Source organism: Alosa pseudoharengus, unplaced genomic scaffold, assembly GCF_046254945.1.
Source record: "Alosa pseudoharengus isolate Yale_2024_CS ecotype anadromous, Long Island Sound unplaced genomic scaffold, YU_APseudo_1.1 YU_APseudo_1.1_scf_13, whole genome shotgun sequence".
Taxonomy (NCBI): Eukaryota; Metazoa; Chordata; class Actinopteri; order Clupeiformes; family Clupeidae; genus Alosa; species Alosa pseudoharengus.
In genome coordinates this window covers 6,456,478-6,479,001 of record NW_027468598.1, presented here as the reverse complement: position 1 = coordinate 6,479,001, position 22,524 = coordinate 6,456,478, and the positions used below count along the sequence as shown (strand labels likewise).

Below are 22,524 nucleotides of genomic sequence, written 5' to 3'. Positions count from 1 at the left end.
GTAAATATAGTTGATAAACTGCTTATTTCTTACATGTCTGAAGCATTTGGTCCAACAGTGATATTTCAAGTTGCTGTGTTAACTTTAATTGGGTGATGGCGATAAAATCAGTTCATTTTGCCATAGAGACTGGTGTTACAACTGACCCGCACAGGTCATGTTTTTATTTTCATTTAATTGCATGTGCTGTGACTAGGCTACATAAATCAAATAGGACTCATGTTAACTTGAAACAGAGGGACTGAAGATATGAATGACATGTGATTGAAGTCCACACGCTCAAATTTCACAAAGCAAACTTAAACAAACAGTTGCGGTTAAAAATAAATAAAAAATCGCGATGCTTGAATTTTGCACCTTTTTGCTTAATATCTCTGGTCGTATTTATAGTAGACCATTCATATTTGGATGGCTGTAAGATTATACATAATTACATGATATGTGTCTGTTTACGTTTCCGTAGCTACACCATATCTTGAGAATAAAACACTGTTACATTTGTACCGCTGTTACAATTGTACCAGTTCTCCCCTACATTAAAACAACCAGCGGATGGTGGGCGGGTGCCGTTTCGAAAATTGGTCAAAAAACTTTGGTGTTGATGGATGGCTGATGGATGATAAGTTTTGCTATGCAGTTATGGTTGAAATAATAGCCCATCAGCGCATCTCTAGTGTGTGTGCCTCTCTCTCGCTCAGAGGGGAGGGAGAGGCTGAGGGTCGATCCAGCATGGATTCTAAACTCTGTGGTGGATAGGATCTACAATTAGGTGTTAACAATACTACTACGCTAGGTCGAAGTACTCCCAAGTGCTATTGCGCCACACATTGTAGTTCTCCGGTTTATTCGCTTGGAAAATTGCCACGTTTCACGTTGCGTGGCCGTAGCATTTCTATCAACTACTCGTGCAACTGTATTTAAGTCGGTAAAACGTGGATGTTTTTGATTACTTCTACGCTTAGTTGCCGTCAAAGCCCGCTAGCATAGCAACATGCTAACACAGTCCAGCCGCGCACCAGAGCATTTGAGTGCACGTACGGACACGGGAGAGGTATGACTCAACTCGTGAAAGTTAAGGTAAGAACATATATTACTACTGACATTGGGTGGCGTGTTCCTTTAAGGGGAGCTGTCCACGTTAATAGTTCTGAAATATCCTCTGATTTGACGGTGATGTCAGGTGACTGCACGTCACAGCTATAGGCCTACCATTTAAACTTCGGATCTACCTTCACATCAATACGAAAATAGAAACACTTTGACATCTGCATGTAAGCATCCCAAGTAGGTTATATACCACACAGAGACATAAATAATTGTAATTATTTTAAGATTAGATTGTTGCACCATGCAATAATTTTTCGCGGTGCCACTTAAGAACACGTTTGAAGATAAGAAAGAAGTCGAGTAAGAAAGAGAGGAAATGTGAAGGCTTAGATTTTGATGCAGTAGGCTACAGACTAAACCACATGTTGCTTTCTCTGCTTTTTACCTCATAGGCCTAATAAAATATTCACTTAGCAAAGATAATGTCAAACTATTCTGGCAACGTCTCGTTTCATAACTTGATTGCATTTTTGTCCGCTTTTCATCACATTATTATGACCATTAAATGTAGGCTATTTTGCACGCTAAAATCTGATTCATCACAGGTAAACACAATAAAGAATGGGAACGTAAATTGGATTATGTATTCTAAGTTGTAATTCCTCTGTATGTCCTGTTGGTGACCTCAGTGAGAAGTACTGTTAAGACGCTCTTAGCCGGTAACGAGTACTCTGGAGCACTCATAGATCTACGAGTGTTTTCACAATACTCTTAAGCTACGATGGTTTCGGGAAACAGTCGGCAAATCTTAAGACGTTCGTAAGAGGGACTTTACGACGCTCTTAGGCTTAAGATGCTTTCGGGGAAGTGGGCCCAGGGGTATTGGCCAGGGCCCACTTCCCCGAAAGCATCTTAAGCCTAAGAGCGTTGTAAAGTCCCTCTTACGAACGTCTTAAGATTTGCCGACTGTTTCCCGAAACCATCGTAGCTTAAGAGTATTGTGAAAACACTCGTAGATCTACGAGTGCTCCAGAGTAAGGCTAAGAGCGTCTTAACAGTACTTCTCAATAATTACAATTATTTATGTCTCTGTGTGGTATATAACCTACTTGGGATGCTTACATGCAGATGTCAAAGTGTTTCTATTTTCGTATTGATGTGAATTAATGTGTAGATCCGAAGTTTAAATGGTAGGCCTATAGCTGTGACGTGCAGTCACCTGACATCACCGTCAAATCAGAGGATATTTCAGAACTATTAACGTGGACAGCTCCCCTTAAGAGCATCTTAAAGGAACACGCCACCCAAAATCAGTAGTAATATATGTTTTTACCTTAACTTTCACGAGTTGAGTCATACCTCTCCAGCGCCGGTAGGTGCACTCAAACGCGGTGTCGCGCGGTGCGAATGTGTTAGCATGTTGCTATGCTAGCGGGCTCTGCCGTGGCCGTAGAGAGAGGAACATAGCAGTTATCAAACACCTCCATTTTTTCCCTACTTAAATACAGTTGCACGAGTAGTTGATCAAAATGTGTACGTCACACAACATGAAACGTGGCGATTTTCCAAGCGAATAAACAGGAGAACTACAATGTAACACCTAATTGTAGATCCTATCCACCACAGAGTTTAGAATCCATGCTGGATCGACCCTCAGCCTCTCCCTCCCCTCTGAGTGAGAGAGAGGCACACACACTAGAGATGCGCTGATGGGCTATTATTTCAACCATAACTGCATAGCAAAACTTATCATCCATCAGCCATCCATCAGCACCAAAGTTTGTTGACCAATTTTCAAAACTGCACCCGCCCACCATCCGTTGGTTGTTTTAATGTAGGCTATATGGGTGATGCAGCGCTGACGTGAGGCTAGAAAGCCCTTGCCTGTTCTAGAAAGACTGATCTAATGCAGCAAATATATTAAAAGGCTGAAGTCGTACATTGGCTAGGCCTATCCCCAGAATATCAGCAGCAAACTCAGTCTCTGTCGCGCAAAACAGTCTCCAAATAAAACGCACATCGGCCTGTTGCCTATTCTGCCATGCAGCTTGTGACAATATATCGTCCACAATGCTTGATTGCATTGCATTCTCCACATTTTTAGCTAAATTTTCATGTACCACATCAGCATTTTTGTTCAGTGAATCTTTTGTAAATTGCTTTACAATTACCGTCGGGCCTATAGGCCTATTGCCTGGCTTGCCTCAGCTTCGGTCACGTCCTTTTACAATTTTATCATTGTAGGCCTAATAAAAAACGCAATTTGCCACATAATTTCAGCATTCTCCTGGCCTACTAATTAATGCCTATTGTACTTTATTTTTTGCAAAAAGAAAGAAATCCTTGATAAAATAACAAGTCATTCACATTATAGGCTACTTTACACATATGTCAGGTTGACTGACAAGCCTGTTCTGAAGACTGCACGAGCGCGTCTTTTTCAGACAGACATCGCAATTCATTTTATAGCAGGCCATCGGACAAATATGACGCCTCGATATTAAAGAAACTCCGACTCCATTCATTCTGAAAGTCCACCGCACAACAGTGCAACGTGCATGTTCACATTTTTAGTAACAACCGCCAAACTTGCTTGCTTGCCTTACACATCTAAGTTTTCCGACTATTTTTCTTGCCTTCTTTTTCCGCTGTGGATGTTATGGAGTTTGTAGAAGTTTTAGCTCTTACGTTCTGAACATCTCGCACTGCCATCGCCCGATGTCATTTCTGAGTCATATCACTCTCTCTCTTTTAAATGCCTATTCCCTGAATGGTAGAATACAATTATGTGTTTTATATATAGGCTAATATCTAAACAAAATAACCCAGGCAGTCTCATCTAGGATATAACACAGGTTGACGTCAACGTCAAGTTGGTTCTATTTAGGGAGGTGAATCGGGTGAATGTCTGTAAACATCTGTAGATGACTCAGAAATGACATTGGAAGACAAGGAGTATAGTGGCAAGAGGCAAGCCGAAGTCTGCTGACAAGGGCCCGACGGTAATTGTAAAGTAATTTACAAAAGATTCACTGAACAAAAATGCTGATGTGGTACATGAAAATTTTGCTAAAAATGTGGAGAATGCAATGCAAGCAAGCATTTTGGACGATATATTGTCACAAGCTGGCAGAACAGGCAACAGGCCGATGTGCGTTTTATTTGGAGACTGTTTTGCGCGACAGAGACTGAGTTTGCTGCTGATATTCTGGGGATAGGCCTAGCCAATGTACGACTTCAGCCTTTTAATATATTTGCTGCATTAGATCAGTCTTTCTAGAACAGGCAAGGGCTTTCTAGCCTAACGTCAGCAGCGCTGCATCACCCATATAGCCTACATTAAAACAACCAACGGATGGTGGGCGGGTGCAGTTTTGAAAATTGGTCAAAAAACTTTGGTGTTGATGGATGGCTGATGGATGATAAGTTTTGCTATGCAGTTATGGTTGAAATAATAGCCCATCAGCGCATCTCTAGTGTGTGTGCCTCTCTCTCGCTCAGAGGGGAGGGAGAGGCTGAGGGTTGATCCAGCATGGATTCTAAACTCTGTGGTGGATAGGATCTACAATTAGGTGTTAATAATATTACCACGCTATGTCGAAGTACTCCCAAGTGCTATTGCGCCACACATTGTAGTTCTCCTGTTTATTCGCTTGGAAAATCGCCACGTTTCATGTTGTGTGACGTACACATTTTGATCAACTACTCGTGCAACTGTATTTAAGTAGGGAAAAAATGGAGGTGTTTGATTACTGCTATGTTCCTCTCTCTACGGCCACGGCAGAGCCCGCTAGCATAGCAACATGCTAACACATTTGCGCCGCGCGACAGAGCGTTTGAGTGCACCTACCGGCGCAGGAGAGGTATGACTCAACTCGTGAAAGTTAAGGTAAGAACATATATTACTACTGATTTTGGGTGGCGTGTTCCTTTAAGAGCAGTGCACGCGCGTTCACGCTACGAGCATGTTCGGGAAACAGTCGGAAAAACCAAACGAACGATCGTAAGATGAATTGTAGAAAACCCTCTTAAGAGCGTGTCTCCGTCGTTATCGGGGAAGTGGGCCCTGAAGTCGCTTCCATGTACCGTAAAACTCCAAATAATAGCCCGAGCTTTTATTTTCCCAAATCGCCAAACTGCACAGGCTAGTATTAGAGACAGGCGTCTATATGAGACAGGCCTTTAATTCCCTTTACACAAAACTTTTCCTCTGCAAAGATGGAAAATATTATCGAATTAATTATTTCATCTTATGTCTACCTATATGACTAGGCTATCTGATGACAATTACGGATCATCATTCATTTAGTGTTGAGATTTTGTTCATTGTGAGATACAGTAAGATCCAAATAGCGGGATAGCCAGAACAGATGAAACACGTTTTAATTAAATGTAATCTACAAAGAGATCGTATCACACTGAAAGCTCATATTTTGTCACTAGCAAATAGCCTATATCGTTCCTTTGTCAAATACAGTTGCATTATCAGCCCTGACCAAAACTGTTCAGGAATTATTTATGCAAAAGTGGAACGTGCTTAATGTTTCATTCTCCCTCCTTTTCAGCACGAATGAAACAGCATGAGAGAGCATGAACCATATTGTTTTGTCCCGTTTTGTATTTGCCAAATTTGACAACAGTCTACATTCAAATCATAGCCTAGCCTACTTCCAGGCTCGCAGGAACATATTTTTGACCAGGGGTGCTGAATAACAAAATAATCATGGATGTCCGACGATTTCTCCCCCAGATTCGAATTTAGACAGCTAAATACGCCATTTCACCGCCGTGTATGAGTAGGTCTAAGAGTGAGAAGTTTTATAATGCCCTGGACAGCCACATTCCACTGCAACTATGCGCAGCACTTGCCACTCCGACTCAATAAAAACTGCGCGCACACTTAACCTATTTCAGTAGGTTATATAGCCAGAGAATGTCCGTAGACGGGCTCTGATATAGCCTAGTCTAAGGTAAATTCCTTTTCTGACTTCTTTCTCTTTATCGCCATGGCATTTAGAATAAAGAATAATGTTCGCGAACCGTTCTGGTTTTGTTGCCAGCATAAAAACAAGCTTACCATCGGCCTATCCGCAAATTTTAAACACAAGGGATGAATTGAACGATGACGAAGTCGGACATATAGTTCATATTGGAAAAAAAGTTATACAATTTGGAACTCTAGCTTTTCCCCACTGCAGTCTTTTAATGCCATCTAATCATAACGTGCGCAGTCTGCGCCATACTTGAGCCCAAATCACACCTAAGATTCGCAACGAGATGAGCAGCAACTTCATGCAACATTCTAAAACCTTGCAACTGTGACCAGACATGTGAATACTTTGCGACGGCTTGTAACGACGTGCAACATATAATTCACACTGCTGTAACCTCCTTTCTGTAACAGTTTCGTGTCATTGCGAATCTTTAAACAGACGATCTGACGGGAAGAATATTTAGAAGATTAAATACAACCCGAAACTAAAAAACAGACCAGGCCTCTACTGGAGACCGGCCTTTAACCCAAACCTGTAGCCACGCCAGGCGTTTAAAAGAGACAGGCGTCTCTTAGGGACTCGGCGATTATTTGAAGTTTTACGGTATGTTGGCTTTTGATCGTTCCCACTACCCAAAGCAGATCCCGCTATCTGTTTTTTTACCCCGGCTTCCCTGTATGTTGGCTTTTGATCGTTCCCACTACCCAAAGCAGATCCCGCTATCTGTTTTTTTACCCCGGCTTCCCTGTATGTTGGCTTTTGTGTGCTGTCTGGGTGTAGGCTACTACTACTACTACTACTACTAATAATAATAATAATAATAATAATAATAATAATAATAATAAAACTAATACATTATATTTATAAAGCGCCTTTCAAGACACTAAGGTCATATCACAAATGTTTTTTTAAGAACTCCCAAAACATTCACAAAACACACAAATAATAAATAAATTAGAGACTTTAAATCAGATATAGGCCTAGTATACATATGCATAATAATTCATTAATAAAGTTGTACAGATAGGCTATGTCCATTGCGTGCTGGCCATAAGTGTGCATCCCACCTGTAAGTTGGACCACTGAATCCTGCCAATGCATCTCGGTGCATTTCTCCACGCCTGTTTGGCACCAAAAGCCAGTTCTTCTGAGGTCAGCTGGTAAGTCCCAGTAGCATCGATTTCTAAACTGACTTGCTCAAGTCGGGCCAGGTAATCTTCTATTCTAGAGCTGTGGACCATAATGGATTTTTTGTTGTTAAATGTTAACTCGTGTTGCTCTGTATCAGCTATAATCGGCAGTCTCTCTGGAAACAGATGTCACCTTTATCCATGATGTGCATATTAACAATTGGTACCTTGTTGCTATAAGAAATTATTCTAAAGCAATAGCCTACATGGAGTCATGATATGTATGAAATACAGAATGTTGTGTTTCTATGTGTGTTTGTTAAAATTGGCATAAAACATGCACATTTTAAATGGTTTATAAAACTGGTTGATGAAGTCAAGAGCCTGAACCAGACGGTCACTGGCATCTGGGGTAGGAGAGCACATCAGGGCTTTTGGAAACATGATGGATCCATTACACACTGATGACCTGCAAGACAGATTCTGAAACACAGCAAAGCTGTTGAATATTCATGCATCAACAACGTTGACAGAATGTTCTACAATTTTGGAGTTGGGCAACACCATCTACCTTAACAGCCTTATGATGCAGAGTGTCCTGAAAAGTATGGTCATCGCTTACATTACGCAGCCACATTGAAGTGAATGAACACTTGCCGACCACTTTTGGCTCCAGAGACTATAGGCACGGAAGAAAGGATTTTAATATTTATGACAAGTTAAATTTAGAGAGATGGAGATGGTGGTCCAACGGCGGACCACAAGTGGCACGCCACCGGCGGCATGCCAACAGCAGTCCGCTATCTGCCTATCTGACTTTACTATCTGGGCAAATGGCTCGTCTTACCTTCATCTCTATATTGGGACGATTCTTGTCGTCCTTTGACACACTCATCCCTCTAAAAAACAGTACTTAAACAAAACAAACAAAAACCAGTGACTGTAAATTCGAAGTTGCCAAGTGACAGAAAGTATGATGTTGACAGGGAAACATAAAATATTCCATCGTATGGAATGCAGGCTACTTCAGAACGCAGTTGGGTGAAATGTTTCTTACCGAAAGTTTTCTTTGTCGATCCAAATGAAAGGTAGGCTACTCTGCTCTTGACACACAAGTGATGAGTCTTAATGACTGGCGGGCATTTATAGGAGGCAATAGGCTCAGCCTCTGGGATGGCTAGACTTGTTTTCCCGGCCACATTAACTAACACATACATAATGCATTCATATGCTAGTAGTAATGTCAGAAATGAACCTGTTTATACGCCTCTTAGAAACATGTCGATCCCTCAAGGGACTCTCTCCAGCGCCTCCGGCCCTAGAATGGCTACAACCATCTTCTCCTCAGCAGTGAGGGGAGGCAGACTGGTCTAGAGTTCTCAACGGGTCGGGTCGGCCCGACAAACCCGACAGGACCCGCAGGTTCGGGCCGGGTTCGGGTCGAAAATATAAGCAAATGACTCGGGTCGGACCTCGGGCTTAACCTTTTCTGCTCAGTGAATTTTTTTTTTTATTAATCATCGCAGCTGTTCACCGTAAAGAAAGTCTGCTGCTGCGTGCAACGTGCATCATGGAGAGGGGCAGGGGCAGACGCTGCGTGCACGCCTTTAGCCTGGAGAAGAAGATGGAGTTGGTGAAAAGTAGGCTAAACTTGCCGCAGGTGAATTCACCGTCGCTACTACAGGAATGGGGAAATCAGAGGTCTGGAAAGTGTTTGGAGTGGTGCTGGATTCTGATGAATTCTACAGGTTATTTGCAATGCTCAAAATGCAAGGTGCTGATGAAATATGTGACCCTGCAAGACGAAACCAGTCGCTTTGGTAAAATGTACAAAATTAAGTTATTGTGCTCACATGAACGGCAATAAACTAAGCTTTCCAACAATATGTATATCGAGGGTAGGCCTATTGTAAAAAGTATCGCTAAGATAACCGCATCCAAAGTTGGCATGGTTCATCCGTCACGATACGCCAGAAGAGGAGAAAATCACCGTTTTAAGTAAATTGTCACGCTAATGTGTTGAATCTTCACCTAAATAAAGTCAGGGTTTAACAGTCAAAACGTAGCCTATGTTTTACGTCGGGCCGGGTTCGGGCAGATAATTCATGTTGATGTGTCGGGTTACATCGGGTCCGGGCTTAAAGCCACGGGCCGGGTCGGGTCGGGTTGTAATTTTCAGGCCCGTTGAGAACTCTAGACTGGTCCTTCCACCACCAGTCCGCTCCCTCTCTCTTCTGAGGGTTGCAGCCTTTCTTTTGGTGACGCTGGAGTAGTCCCTCAATTTCGCCCTGATGTCCTCCACTGTGCGCCGATAACCAAGTCCCCAACACAGACAGTTCTTGTGGCGTGAAGTTTGGCTTTCTTGCCATGATGCGTTTCAAAGGATCTCCGCTCACTGCACAAGGATTTAAATAGGCTACGTATGGTGTAGAGCATCTACAACCAGCAGGTGTTTGCTGAAATATATTTCACCTGTTTCACACAGCTAATTTGAGGGAATGGGAGAGCATAAGTGTGCGACTGTAAGTGTTGGCCTATAAGGAGGAATAATTGATAGCCTATTGATTTCAAATAGTGTGTTGTGGGCCTATGTGATGCCAGTTTTGATAGAACATAATATACAATTTTGGTTTAGCCTAAGCCATTGATAATGTCTCTGCGCATTTTCAGACAAATAACACAAAAAAGCAGTAGGGGTTCGAAACCATCGCAAATTCCAGTGAATATCAGACCATGTTCAGCCAAGAGCTGATCTCATTGAGCTACAGCGTCTATAGGTACAATCAAGCAAGAAGATATTCATTATCAGAGTTTATTTGCCTTATTATTGTTTATTTATCAGAGTTTATTTGCCTTATTCATTGAGACAGTAATGCATGACCTCTGTTCAATTTGCGTAGCCTAGAGAACTATTAATCTGGTATCGTATTGGAAGAGCGCACATGACAAAAAACCCTAACGAGGGGATATTTCTATTGACTGAATTTTTTAGGGAAAGTGGCAGATGAATTCCCGAAGTCTATCCTAGCATGGCTAACAGACGAGTTACTGTGTTTAAGTACGTTGCTTAACGTCACACGTTTCTCACTCGCCTGGACTGAGGATGCGCGAGAACCAAAGTCGACCAACAGGAAATGGGTTAAAATTGCTTCACTCATCTCGTTCGAAGTCTACGGGATGGCTGTGTCCATATCTTTTACAGGAACTAACAACTTACATATTTGACTTTAAATCTTTGTCTTCTTTGCACTCATAAAGGAAAAACTATATTATTTAAATATTGAAATAATTAAAAATATAAAAGGTATATAATTTGGCCCCTGTGATACCAAATAGCATTGGATGTAAGTTCATATAGTGTGATGAGAATGTGTGTAGTCAGAATTAAGAATCATTCAAGAATGTACATTTAGTCATTTAGCTGACTTTTATCCCAAGCTTTCAGTTAATCACATTATAATCAATAGGCCATAATAGTATGTGTTTTTTTACAATATCTGTGCCCAAGTTTCCTAATTCAAATCCAGTGCAGAACTGAACTAGAGAATCATAAGGTTATGTATCTTGAATATCCAGCAGTGTTGCAGTCGAATCATTAAACCTCGAGTCCAAGTCCAGTCTCGAGTCCCTAATGTTTAAGTCTGAAGGCTTGCTTGAGACTCACTGTTTTAGGTGGGAAAAGTTGTGCATAGTGCATAAGGTTGTGTGGATGCAATTAATTGTATTCTATGTCATTAATTAAAAAAAATGTTCAAAAACCCGAAGAAAATCTTTCTTGGATCATAGAAGAGATAAGTGTCTTACAATGTTCATTTCTATGATTTTGGTGGCACTAAACAAATCACAGTTGCAGACAACATAGGCTAACTGGATAGTCAGCTAGAAGGAGGTTCTCCAGATGTAAATGTTTGCCAAGAGGCTGCATGAAATGTCAACCCAATTGTAGGCCTTAATTTCACAGACTTGGTAGGTTAGCAATGCAGACTTGAGTGATGCAAGACAGCAGATAAACTTAATGTTAGCCTACTTTTATTTGTTGATACCAAACCTGGAAAGGAACAAACAGGTTTACCCGACTGCTGTTCCTGAAGTTCACTTTCGTGGAATGTTTCATTTGTCTTTCATTATAGGCTATTACTCATCATGTCAAGATTGTGCGGTGTTGCTCCTCATAATGGGTATCAAAGCCACAACAATGTTGTTTGGGCTGTTTTTAATTATTGGCTACTACATCAAACAACCTTTCACATGACACACTCAGTCCGGCGTCTTCGAGGAATTTGTAGGCTTCTTTAAAAACAAAGTAACTTCTATGAGGATGGCCATTGGTAACACAGGTAATACGTTTTATAGTGCACCCAAAAGCAGCCCCCCCAAAATTCAGATTTTATAACAATAAAAGGCAATCTGAAAATCCACAAATAAGTTTCACCAGGAGTGCTGTTGGGTGTAGACAAATTAGTACTCCTCTAGTGCTCATCAGCTTAGAGATCCAACACGATTTCAAATTTAGTAGTGAGTCTGAAGCACTCAAGAGGATATTTGTAAATAAAAAGCCTTTATTTTTTAAACTTAAAGCTTAAGCTTTTAAAACCGCTGTCGTGAAACAAGTCAAATTTTGACCATACTATCAAACCTACCAGGCCAATATCAAACCTAACTTTCCTGAGCAAAGTACTTGAAAAAGTTGTCTGTAATCAATTTAATACCTTCCTTAATGAAAACAGTATTCTCAAAAATTCCAATCAGGTTTTAGCAAAGTACTTTTAGGCAAGTCCCGCCACTCCACGGCCATATTGTAACGCTTTTTGGGCACTTATCGGGCATCTATTTCGGGCAGAACTGCGTGTGCGCAAGGCTTCAAGAATCACAACACACCAATCTCGCTCCAGCTGTGACATCACCAGACTCCTGTTTTCACCGCAGGAATCCTTGAGCTGTCTTGGCCTCTTGCCAGCTGTGCATGTATCAAGTGACTTTCTGCTGTCAGTTCCAGAACATTGGCCTCATAACAGACAACATTATCTGTTTGCAGATCTTAACACAAGGAGCGGCAATATCAAAGCTTTTGTCCGAGTTCCGAACACTGTTGTTTTGTTTTTACTGAAGTTTGACCTACGATTCCCCTCGGCATCCACTTGCATGTTCCAAGCCTTGCGGAGTTGGCCCATCAGCTGTGATCGTATTGGCTGATCAGACATTAGACAGAGTATATAATAAACAGACAGAGTTTATTATTTTCGTTTATTTACTGTATATTTGCCGTTGGGTTAATGCGCACACGGGAGATTCTAACTACCGTGTCATTGTCCATTTTATTCTGTCTAAAGTCATCTGTGTGTTGAGGGCTAACAGCCACTAGGAGTATACAGTAGGTTGTGAAATGAATGAATGTGTGTTTTTCCTATCATAAGTTGTCTCCCTAGTGTAAGTGTACTGTATACACTATGTATTGTGTGCATTAGAATTAGTGGCTCATTCATTGATCTCTCCATCTCTTGCTGGACAGGAGCTGCAGGCCGATTGGGTGGCGTCCCTTCACTTTTCCTACTGTGGTGAATCTGATAATTTGGTGTTGACATGTTCATATGTGGTGTGTCTTTAGACTCTCTCTTCTGATATACTCTCCATCCCTGGGTAAGCTCCAGCCCTGTTCCTGGCTCTTCCTATCCTCCATCAGCTGTTAGTTTACTGTAGCACACTCTGGTGTGTGTTTGTTTGTGTGTGCGACTGTGTATAAATGTGTCCAGGCCTTGTAGGCCATTTATGTCAGGTTCTGACTGTTTGGAGAGAATTCACTCCCTGTATGTTTTTAGTGATTGTTTATAAAGACAGTTTATTTTTGGAAACACACCTCTGGTTTTCTGTGACCATGAACACTTCACGTAACATATTAAATAGAATATTCTTGATTGATTGAATATTCTGAGGGGCAGGGCCTCAGATGGCATAGTCCAGCGGTCCCCAACCGGGCCGTAGCCTACGACATGAGTTTTAAAAAAAAAATGCATGCAAACTAAACTAAATTTAATTCGCAATAATGTCACGTTTTTACATGGCATAGGCCTATATGCAGTTGTTTGATTGCACGCATGTTTGCATTTTGCAAGGTCTATTTTCTTACGTCTGTCTGTCCCGCCTTCAACACTTTTACATATTGCCTTCAGCGCTGCGCAGCCTCAGGTCAGCTCACTTCACCTTCTTGGCGAACGGTAGTGTCACACGAAGTTAGCTAAACTGCTAGAATGAGCAACAAAAAACAAGCATCTTTAGCAGGTCACTGGCCAGAGTGTTTGAGTTGTGAGAGCCGCTGCAGAGATTTCTTACAGGAAAAAAGTCACCGTTAGCTGCACATTTTGGTGATGAGGACTGGGTGTCAACTCGCTTACCTGTGTGACATATTCGGGTTGTTTAATGACCTCAACCTGTCACTCCAGGGGAGAATGACGACTGTCTTTAAACTGGCAGATAAAGTCGCTGCATTTAAAGCCAAGCTTGATTTGTGGGGACGACGAGTGGACCGGGGTGTATTTGATATGTTCCAAACATGGGGGTTTTGGGAGAGACTGAGGCAGGGCCCTTTCTCTCGCAGCTGGTGCGCGATCACCTTGTTGCGCTTTCAAATGAGTTTGAGCGTTACTTCCCACCCTCCAAAGATCCACGGCAAACCAATGATAGATACTTTATTGATCCCCAGGGGAATGAGTGGGTCCGCAACCCATTTGTCAATATCCCGAATAGTCCTAACTTGTCAGTGCAGGAGGAAGAGCAGTCGAAATTGCAAATGACGGTGGTCTTAAGAGTGTGTATAAGGAAACCTCTCTGGCGGGTTTTTGGATCAAAACCAAAGCAGAATATCCCGAGATAGCCGTAAAAGCGCTGAAAACGTTGCTACCATTTCCCACCACGTATCTATGCGAGGCCGGGTTTTCGGCAATGACTGCAACTAAGACCAAATTGCAATCGACTGGACATTTCAAACACACTGAGGGTGTCACTCTTCCATCACCCCCAGATGGAACCTTCTTGTTGCAGGGAAACAAGCACAGGGCTCCCACTGATTATATTCGTAATGCACGTTTAGTTCACATGTTTTGTTCCCATATTTTGTTAAGCATGTTCACACTTATAGATGTAGCTTCAAGTTGTCCAATATTCATAGTTAATATTGTTCAATTTTCACTTCTTCAAATTCACGTTTTTCACATGTTTAAGAGATTGTTACCTTCACAGTTCATACATAACTGGAGCTAGTTCTTTTCAAGTAATGCATGCACAACACATATGGAACATGGAACCCCCGACCCACCCCCCCCGGTCCGTGAAAAAAAATAGGAATCAAACCGGTCCATGGTACATAAAAGGTTGGGGACCCCTGGCATAGTCGACATGTTGCAATCTAGAGCAAACCTACCACTTGCCACACATATACAAGGAATTTGTTCTCTGCATTTTACCATCCAGGTAAAAGTACAACCTGGACAAAAGACAAAAGTACAACACACATAGTGTACACCCATTCAAACATGCACACACACACACCCTCAGAGCAGTGAGAACACTAGGAGGACACACACACCCTGAGCAGTGGGTAGCCAGCCAGGGGAGCCTTGCTCAAGGGCACCTCATCCGTGGATGTGGAAGAGCGCTGTTCAATCACCCCCCACCCACATATTCCCTACCAGTCAGGAATCGAACCGGCCACCTTTTGGTCACTAGTCGGATACCCTAACCAGTAGGCCATGGATGTCCCTACGTGTGTGTGTGTGTGTGTATGTGTGTGACGGCCATCAGGCCTGGTCTGTCATCCTTTTTTTTTCTGCTCCCCTAAATTTAGGATCAGGTGTGCCGGTGGGCTACCCTGGAAATCCAGAGTTCTCGCGAGAGCACAATGGAATTGTCTCTGCGAGACACTCTGGCAAAGAGCAATGATGTACGTTACTTTTACCCCAACATTCCGGGAAACCAGCTAAACTGATGAAGACAGCATTGCAACATTGGAGGACAGTACACATTGGTCGTAGTGTTATCCGATTGCGTCAAAGTCCGAAATAATTCAGAGTAAACATGGTCTAGTGTTATCTGTCACAAGGTCGGTTCGTTCGCCGCTCACGGGCCTCAAACCCGCCACTTTGACACACACAGCGGCATGGGAGACGAACACTCTAACCACTGAGCTAAAAGCCCAGGCTTCCAACTCAGCGGTTAGACGCGTTCTTAAGGTTAGGGCTGTGAGGATTTACACGGGCAACTAGCACGCTAGCTCAGTCTGCCTCCGTTACATATCCAATTGCGTGCAGTGAGATTTTTAAATGCATGCTTGTTGCCGCCCCTCGAGTTGGGCCATTACATTGTTCTTTGCCAGACCCTTAATAGTGGGGGGCCTTAAGCACATAAATAGGTTGTTTCGCGCAATTTCTTCTAAAAGCGCCACATTTGGCACAGATGTAGGTCAAGTTATACTGAAATGATTTAGCTAGGGCCAGAGACCCTCGGGGCCAAGATGGCAGCCAATCCAATATGGCCGCTGCCCGAAAAGGGTTCCGACTAGATTTTTAACCACATGAGCTACAAAAACAAACTTGATGTCTTTTTCAACTTAATTGATCATGGGAAACACATAGGAATGTTTATATTTATGACCCAGTATATCTGGACAGCTTAATCCTCCAATTCCAATATGGCCCCTGTCCAAAAAATCAGTTTTGACTGTAGTTATACCCCATTGTTTGCGCCAATTTATCTACAAGCACCAAATTTGGCACAGATGTAGCTCAGGTCATACTGAAATGATTTAGCTAGGGCGCCACAGCCAGCGACCCTTGGGGCCAAGATGGCAGCCAAATCCAATATGGCCGCTGCCCGAAAAGTGTTCCGACTATAACTTTTGAACCACATGAGCTGCAAATACAAACTTGATGTCTTTTTCAACTTAATTGATCATGGGAAACACATATAAATGTTCATCTTTATGACCCAGTATATCTGGACCCCTTAATCCTCCAATTCCAATATGGCCTTACACCCCATTGTTTTCGCCAATTTATCTACAAGCACAAAATTTGGCATGGATGCAGCTGAGGGCATACTGAAATGATTTAGTGAGGATGCCGGAGCCAGTGGCCCCTGGGACCAAGATGGCTGCCAAATCCAATATGGCCGCCACCTGAAAAGGGATTACTGTAGGCTGCATATTTTGAACCAGATGAGATACAAATGTAAAATTAAAAAATATTTCACCTTTTCTGGCTATGGGAAACACAAAATATTTATGATTGGGTATATGTGGACCCTCAAAGTCCCCAAATGCAATCTGGTGACTGTCCGAAAAAGGGTTTTGACTACAACTTTTGAACCGAATAAGCTACAGATGAAAACTATTTTTTTTACCATGACCACACATTAAATGACCTAAGCTTTCTCAAAAAATAGAGTCTGCTCTGACCCTTCTTTGGAGCAGCCGTGGCCTACTGGTTAGCGTTTCGGACTTGTAACCGGAGGGTTGCCGGTATGAACACCGACCAGTAGGAACAACTGAAGTGCCCTTGAGCAAGGCACCTAACCCCTCACTGCTCCTCGAGCGCCGCTGTAGCAGGCAGCTCACTGCGTCGGGATTAGTGTGTGCTTCACCTCATTGTGTGTTCACTTTGTGCTGAGTGTGTTTCACTAATTCACGGATTGGGTTAAATGCAGAGTCAAATTTCCCTCACGGGATCAAAAGAGTATATATACTTATGTATACAGCCTCAGTGTTGTACCTCCAATCCAGTTTATTGTCTATAAGAACCCGCACATATTTGTAGTTCTCAACAACTTCCTCACCCAGTAATGAAATGGTATTTAGCTCAGGCCTGGCCCTACGAAAGTCCACCACCATTTCCCTTGTATTAGCCACATTCAAGACAAGGTGGTTGTTTCTGTCACAAAGTGGTCCACCAGTTGCCTGTACTCCGTCTCCTTACCATCACTGACACACCCCACAACTGCAGTCTGTGAACTGTCTGAGAACTTCCGCAGGTGACATGACTCAGAGTTGTACTGGAAGTCTGAGGTGTACAGTGTGAAAAGAAAAGGAGACAACACAGTCCCTTTTGGTGCTCCTATGTGACTGACTACCTGTTCAGACACACACCCTTTCATTCTCACAACCTGTGGTCTGTCAGTCAGGTAATAAGTAATCCATGAAGTTGTGGAGGTGTCTACTTGCATCCTTCAAAGCTTGTCACGTAGCAGCATAGTCTGTATGGTGTTAAAAGCACTTGAGAAATCAAAGAACATGATCCTCACAATACTGCCAGCCCCTGTCCAGGTGAGAGTGTGTTCTATGAAGCAGGTAGATTAAGGCATCCTCCACACCCACCTCTGGACGGTATGCAAATTGTAATGGGTCCATGTACTGTAGTAGTCACCTGTGGTCTCAGAAGATGACCAACAACAGTGTTTAGCCAACTTCTTCCTTTCCTACCAACTTCCTTCCTAACCAGGTGTACTTTTTTCCATAAGTGTTTTGTTCTTATGACTACAATTGTGAGAGAGATCATGAGAATGAGAATTCATGAGAGAGCAAACAGTTATTGTATGCACATCCCACCTTCTGGCAGGTGCAGGACAAATTAAAACTTACTCAATTGAAAAAATATAATGTCCGCAACACTGCTTTTGACTCCCATATATTTAATGCACAACAGGCAACGTTTCGACCCTGCTGGGTCTTCTTCAGGCAAAAATTCATGAGAGAGACCATGAGAATTCTGTTGTTGTTTTTATGTTATTGCTGTTTTTTTTTATATGCTAAGCAAACCTTTGAAGAGTTTTGGACAAATTGACTATCTATTATTCTCTTAGATAGTCTATTCTATTTTCTTATTCTTTTAACAATTTGACATACTATAAATATTGCCTTGCAATAATAATTGTGTCTTATTCTTTCTTATATGATTACATTTCGAAATGTATTCACCTGTGGTACACTGAAAGCATTTCACTTTTATAAGGAAATTAATCCACATTGAGAATAACCTTCAAAGCTGTGGTAAAAAAAGATTTTCAACCAAAGTCTTGAAAAGAATACAGGTTCCAGACTGACACAAGCATACATATAAGTATGCCAATGGACTGCCTGTGGTCTGTGGGCAGGGCTACCACTCAACAGCTGATCGGGTACTCAGGCGCGCAGGTGTAGCCGGGCATATTGGGAGTTTCTCACTTGTCCCGAGGCCTCTTTCCATCATTTCACACTGGAACATGCAACAGGCACACAGCACATTCCACGCATCCCAACACCCCTGACACTCGTTACTTTGATCCGAACAACATCGATTGTTAAATGAATCCGACTTTACATTGCACATTGCGCGCCTCGGTCCCCCTTTATTGTTTCGGCTTCCTTAGGCCATAGCTGTGTGTAGTCATAAGTTTCTTGGGCATTTAGCTTCACCATCACGTCAAGTTGTAACGTATGCGCAATGCTCATCTAGGCTATGGATTTAAGTGGCTTAAAGGCAGCAAAAGTGGGATATAGTGCAACTGCTTCCCCAAAAAAGTTCCTCCATAACTGTGTATTTAATCGTTTGATATGTGGATAACTTTCAGTGGACTAAACAAAAGGTAAAGATTTTGTTATCACAAGGCTAGCTGGTTCGATAGAAGCATATAGCCAACTTTGTTTGCAGCAGTGAAGCTGAGTTTGTTTTAACATTGTTGGTAACTGTCAGGGAATTTAACCCCAACATATAGATACAAGAACCACAACACGTAGTATGGCTTTGCCCACAAACTCTGGTACCAAGAGGAGAGCCTGCTAATGTAAGGAAGAATTCCTCACACCATGAGTCTCTGACTCTGCAGCCCAAAAGCTGTGTCTTTTATTGTACAGATGCACACAGAAAATAGGAAGCAAGACATAGCGACTTCATTGTGACATAGTCTTATCTCACCCACACACACACACAGACAGGGTGCAATTCCTGTCTGTCTGGGTGCACACTTCTTAGAACTCAGCACAACAACATTTAACTTGAACTCTCTGTTCTTAGAACTCAGCACAACAATATTTCTGCTTACACAAATGGTTATACAATGATAATAATAATAATTTCCTTACAGTAATGTAAACATTTCTTCAGTTAGGAGCAGTAGCCTACTGTTTTTTTTATGTTGCATTCATTTTCATTGGCAAAAGCTAGCCTAATATGCATGAGAACCTATAGATTTGAGGGAGCTGCAGCTGTTAGCATCAGCACGGTCATTTTAACACCGCAGACACTAGCCCAGTGAAGGATCATGTAAACCCCATCCCCAGAAACCAGTTTCAAACCAAGCTTGCGCTGATATGATTTCTGACAGGATGAGCACAACCATGCAGGTTCTCTGAATCTCAAGCTCTTTAGCCTAGCATCTTAATGCTGTATTCACAGCACGGTGAATGACAAACGGTGACAAAATGCTGTTGTTTATGAGTTCATAGGGAGAAAAAAAGGTCACCTTCCGATATTTAGCAGGCTACAGTCTGGAATTTAATTTAATATTGTTGTAATGGTAGGATAACTACACAGTTTACACAATAATTACACTGTGTTATAAATATTGTATATCAATGCATTTATTGTCTGTCAATTACCCAAAATTGTGGCTCTGTCTCTCATTGAACAGTAGCTTATTTAATGCATTCTAATCCATTGTCAATCACTTCCGGGAACTTTTTGAAGTTTACATGAACCACGTGACCTTAACGAATTTTGAACACCCATTGTCGCAACCACTGATCTATAAAGAACACTGGATAGTGCAACTACGTCACAAACCTGAAGCCTCCGTGAAATCGGCACGGCGGCCATATTGGGACCACTTGCTGGTCCGAACCCCATGGTTTAGCCTACGCTGCTCCATTCTGCAAATAGCATTTCAAAAATGATCTAGCCTAGGCTGTGTGATGCACACACGGAGAAAATCACTCTAGGCTTTTAATGTTGTCAATGTAGCCTGTGGCATAATAATAATAATAATAATAATAATAATAATAACTAGACTGCATTTCCGGCGGGAACTGCGAAAGTGTGCTTGCCCTGGTCCGGTCACCAACGTGAGCAGACAGTGGCATACGCTATGCTGAATCTGGCTTGATCCAGACATTGTAACAGTGCCTTTCAGTGTTGGAGCAGTGCTGTAGGCTCAAAAGCTCTAGGAGAGGGCTATTCAACTATTGGCTTGCGGGTTGAATGCGGTTTGTTGGATTTTACCTTTGGCCTGCCTTCGAATTTAGCTTCTATATCTGAGATCAAATCAATAAAATAAAATGACAGCAGTGATTAGCTGCAAAAATAAATAATGTCACGCGTCTTGCGCCTTTCAAACTGGGGTATCAGGTAACCTACAGAGGAATTGAAATTATGAAATATGACCAAGGCATTAAAAAGCTGCTTGTTTGTCAGGATACTTATTCACTGATTTATTTAAAAAAAAAAAAGAGCTATGAGTGTGAATGTTATATATTCCATCCGACAAATTATGTTTTACTGGTTTATTTGACAAATAATCTATATGGATTTGCTCTATAAAGACCTTATGTCTGTTTGGGATTGTTTTGTGAGCCTATTGATGTAGCCTATCTCAGATGTAACTCAGAATAAAGGAATACTTTATATTACTCTAAACCACTGTCTGTAAATCAACTGTATACTACTGTCTACATTGCACTATATTTCTTGACCTGTCTCTGTATATTTCATCACCTTTCTATACTTTGCCTCACATTGCAACACAGCTCAGATCTTTGGTTGCTATGAAGGCCAATTGTTCTAAATGGATGGTTGCTATGGCCAAAGGCCAGTTCTATCTCTGCCGTTGTCAAGCTAACCTGACTCTCGCCAGATGAATTTCGTTCCGCTTAGCTCCGCCTAGCTTCACTCACATCCATCTGGGACCTCTTCCATTGAGAGTGATTTCTGCACCAGATTTTATGGTACAGCCAATCAGGACGCAGGGCGGGAGTTTCATAGATGTGACATAGCGTAGAAGGGTGATTCTCCAACTATGGTACTTTTTCTGTCCTTGACATATATTTAAAAAAATAAAAAACATTTCCACTTTTTTATTTTTTTCACACTTACTACATATTTAGGGGAACCTATATATAAAAAATCATTGTTCAATTATGTTGTTTTTTATAAAATATAAGACATTTTATATGCGTTTTTTACTATTTTGCCTCTGTCCCTAGGCCAGACTTTGGGTCTTCGACCTTATCTCACTTAAAATCTAATACTGATATAATTTTAAATTCAAACAGAAAGTATGCATTATAACCCAATTCATTCAAATCTACTATTTGTTTTTATATTTCTTTTCGATTTGGCATATTTTAAACATGTTAAACACTTGTCCCTTGGGTTCACCGTCATTTCCACACCTCTGCATAAAATGCAATCCCAGGCTCAGTATTCTAGATTTGTATACTCAGTAACCATAGCAACTGACACTCCAGAGGGATCCACATGGCTGAATGAAAGAATGATCCCAGCAGAGGTTAATACATAGGAGATATATCAAGGTAAATATGAGAAATACCGCGAGTATGTTTATTGTACGTCATTTCTGAACCGCTCATAATTCATTCCGATGGGAAAAATTCTGGATTTTTACAATTTCATTAGGTGTAATTTGAGATTATTTAATGCTAACTCTAAAACTAACACTAACAGGCTAGTCAAACATGAGATATTAGAGGGAAAGTGGGAAAATGTCATTTCCACGACCGTCTTTTCCACATCTGTCTCCATGGTAGTGATAGGTAGACAGGTTGGCTTGTTTTTGTTCGGTTGTGGAAATGACCATTGCTTTTGCCATTGCCTGGAAAAATGTCAAAAAATACATATTATTCCATAAAAATCAGCACAGCCAACTTCAGGGCAGGTATCTAGGCATACTGGGGAAACAAATTATGCCAGTAATATTTTAATTAAAAATGTTTCATTTTCTGAAAATGTTCAGGTCCAAAAAGTACCATAGTTGGAGAATCACCCAGAAGCGACTGTGAGACTGTTATCAGCGTCACGGGTTGGATTCGATGTGAGTGGTTGAAGTAGCATGTCAATAGATGACGGACAAGTGGCTTATTCAATCATATGCAAGCATTTTTTTATTAGGCCCAGCCTTCTGAAGCAACACTCCAATGGATTGGTCCCAGATGGATGAGTGGAGCTAGGCGGAACGAAATTCATCTGGCGAGAGTCAGATTATTGTCAAGCGGGCATATCGTAGAATTCTGATTAACCGTATCTTATTTGAAACATCTCTATTTTACTTAGCCCACTTCCATACAGTGCGTCCCATTAAGAAGTGGCCACTTCATTCGT

General features: G+C 41.8%; 1 protein-coding gene across 1 annotated transcript in view; it reads right to left on the bottom strand.

Annotated features, from left to right (window-relative positions):
- Window positions 1-8,267, bottom strand: part of LOC143121066 (nitric oxide synthase, inducible-like) — a 63,830-nt gene extending 55,563 nt beyond the window's left edge. The window contains exons 1-5 of the mRNA XM_076281462.1: window positions 8,229-8,267; window positions 8,019-8,083; window positions 7,743-7,850; window positions 7,515-7,654; window positions 7,109-7,271 (exon numbers count right to left, since the gene is read on the bottom strand). Of these exons, the coding sequence (XP_076137577.1) occupies window positions 7,109-7,271; window positions 7,515-7,654; window positions 7,743-7,850; window positions 8,019-8,066 (459 nt within the window). The 5' untranslated portion in view covers window positions 8,067-8,083; window positions 8,229-8,267. The remainder of the gene's footprint in view (window positions 1-7,108; window positions 7,272-7,514; window positions 7,655-7,742; window positions 7,851-8,018; window positions 8,084-8,228) is intronic.
- Window positions 8,268-22,524: the final 14,257 nt, after the last annotated feature.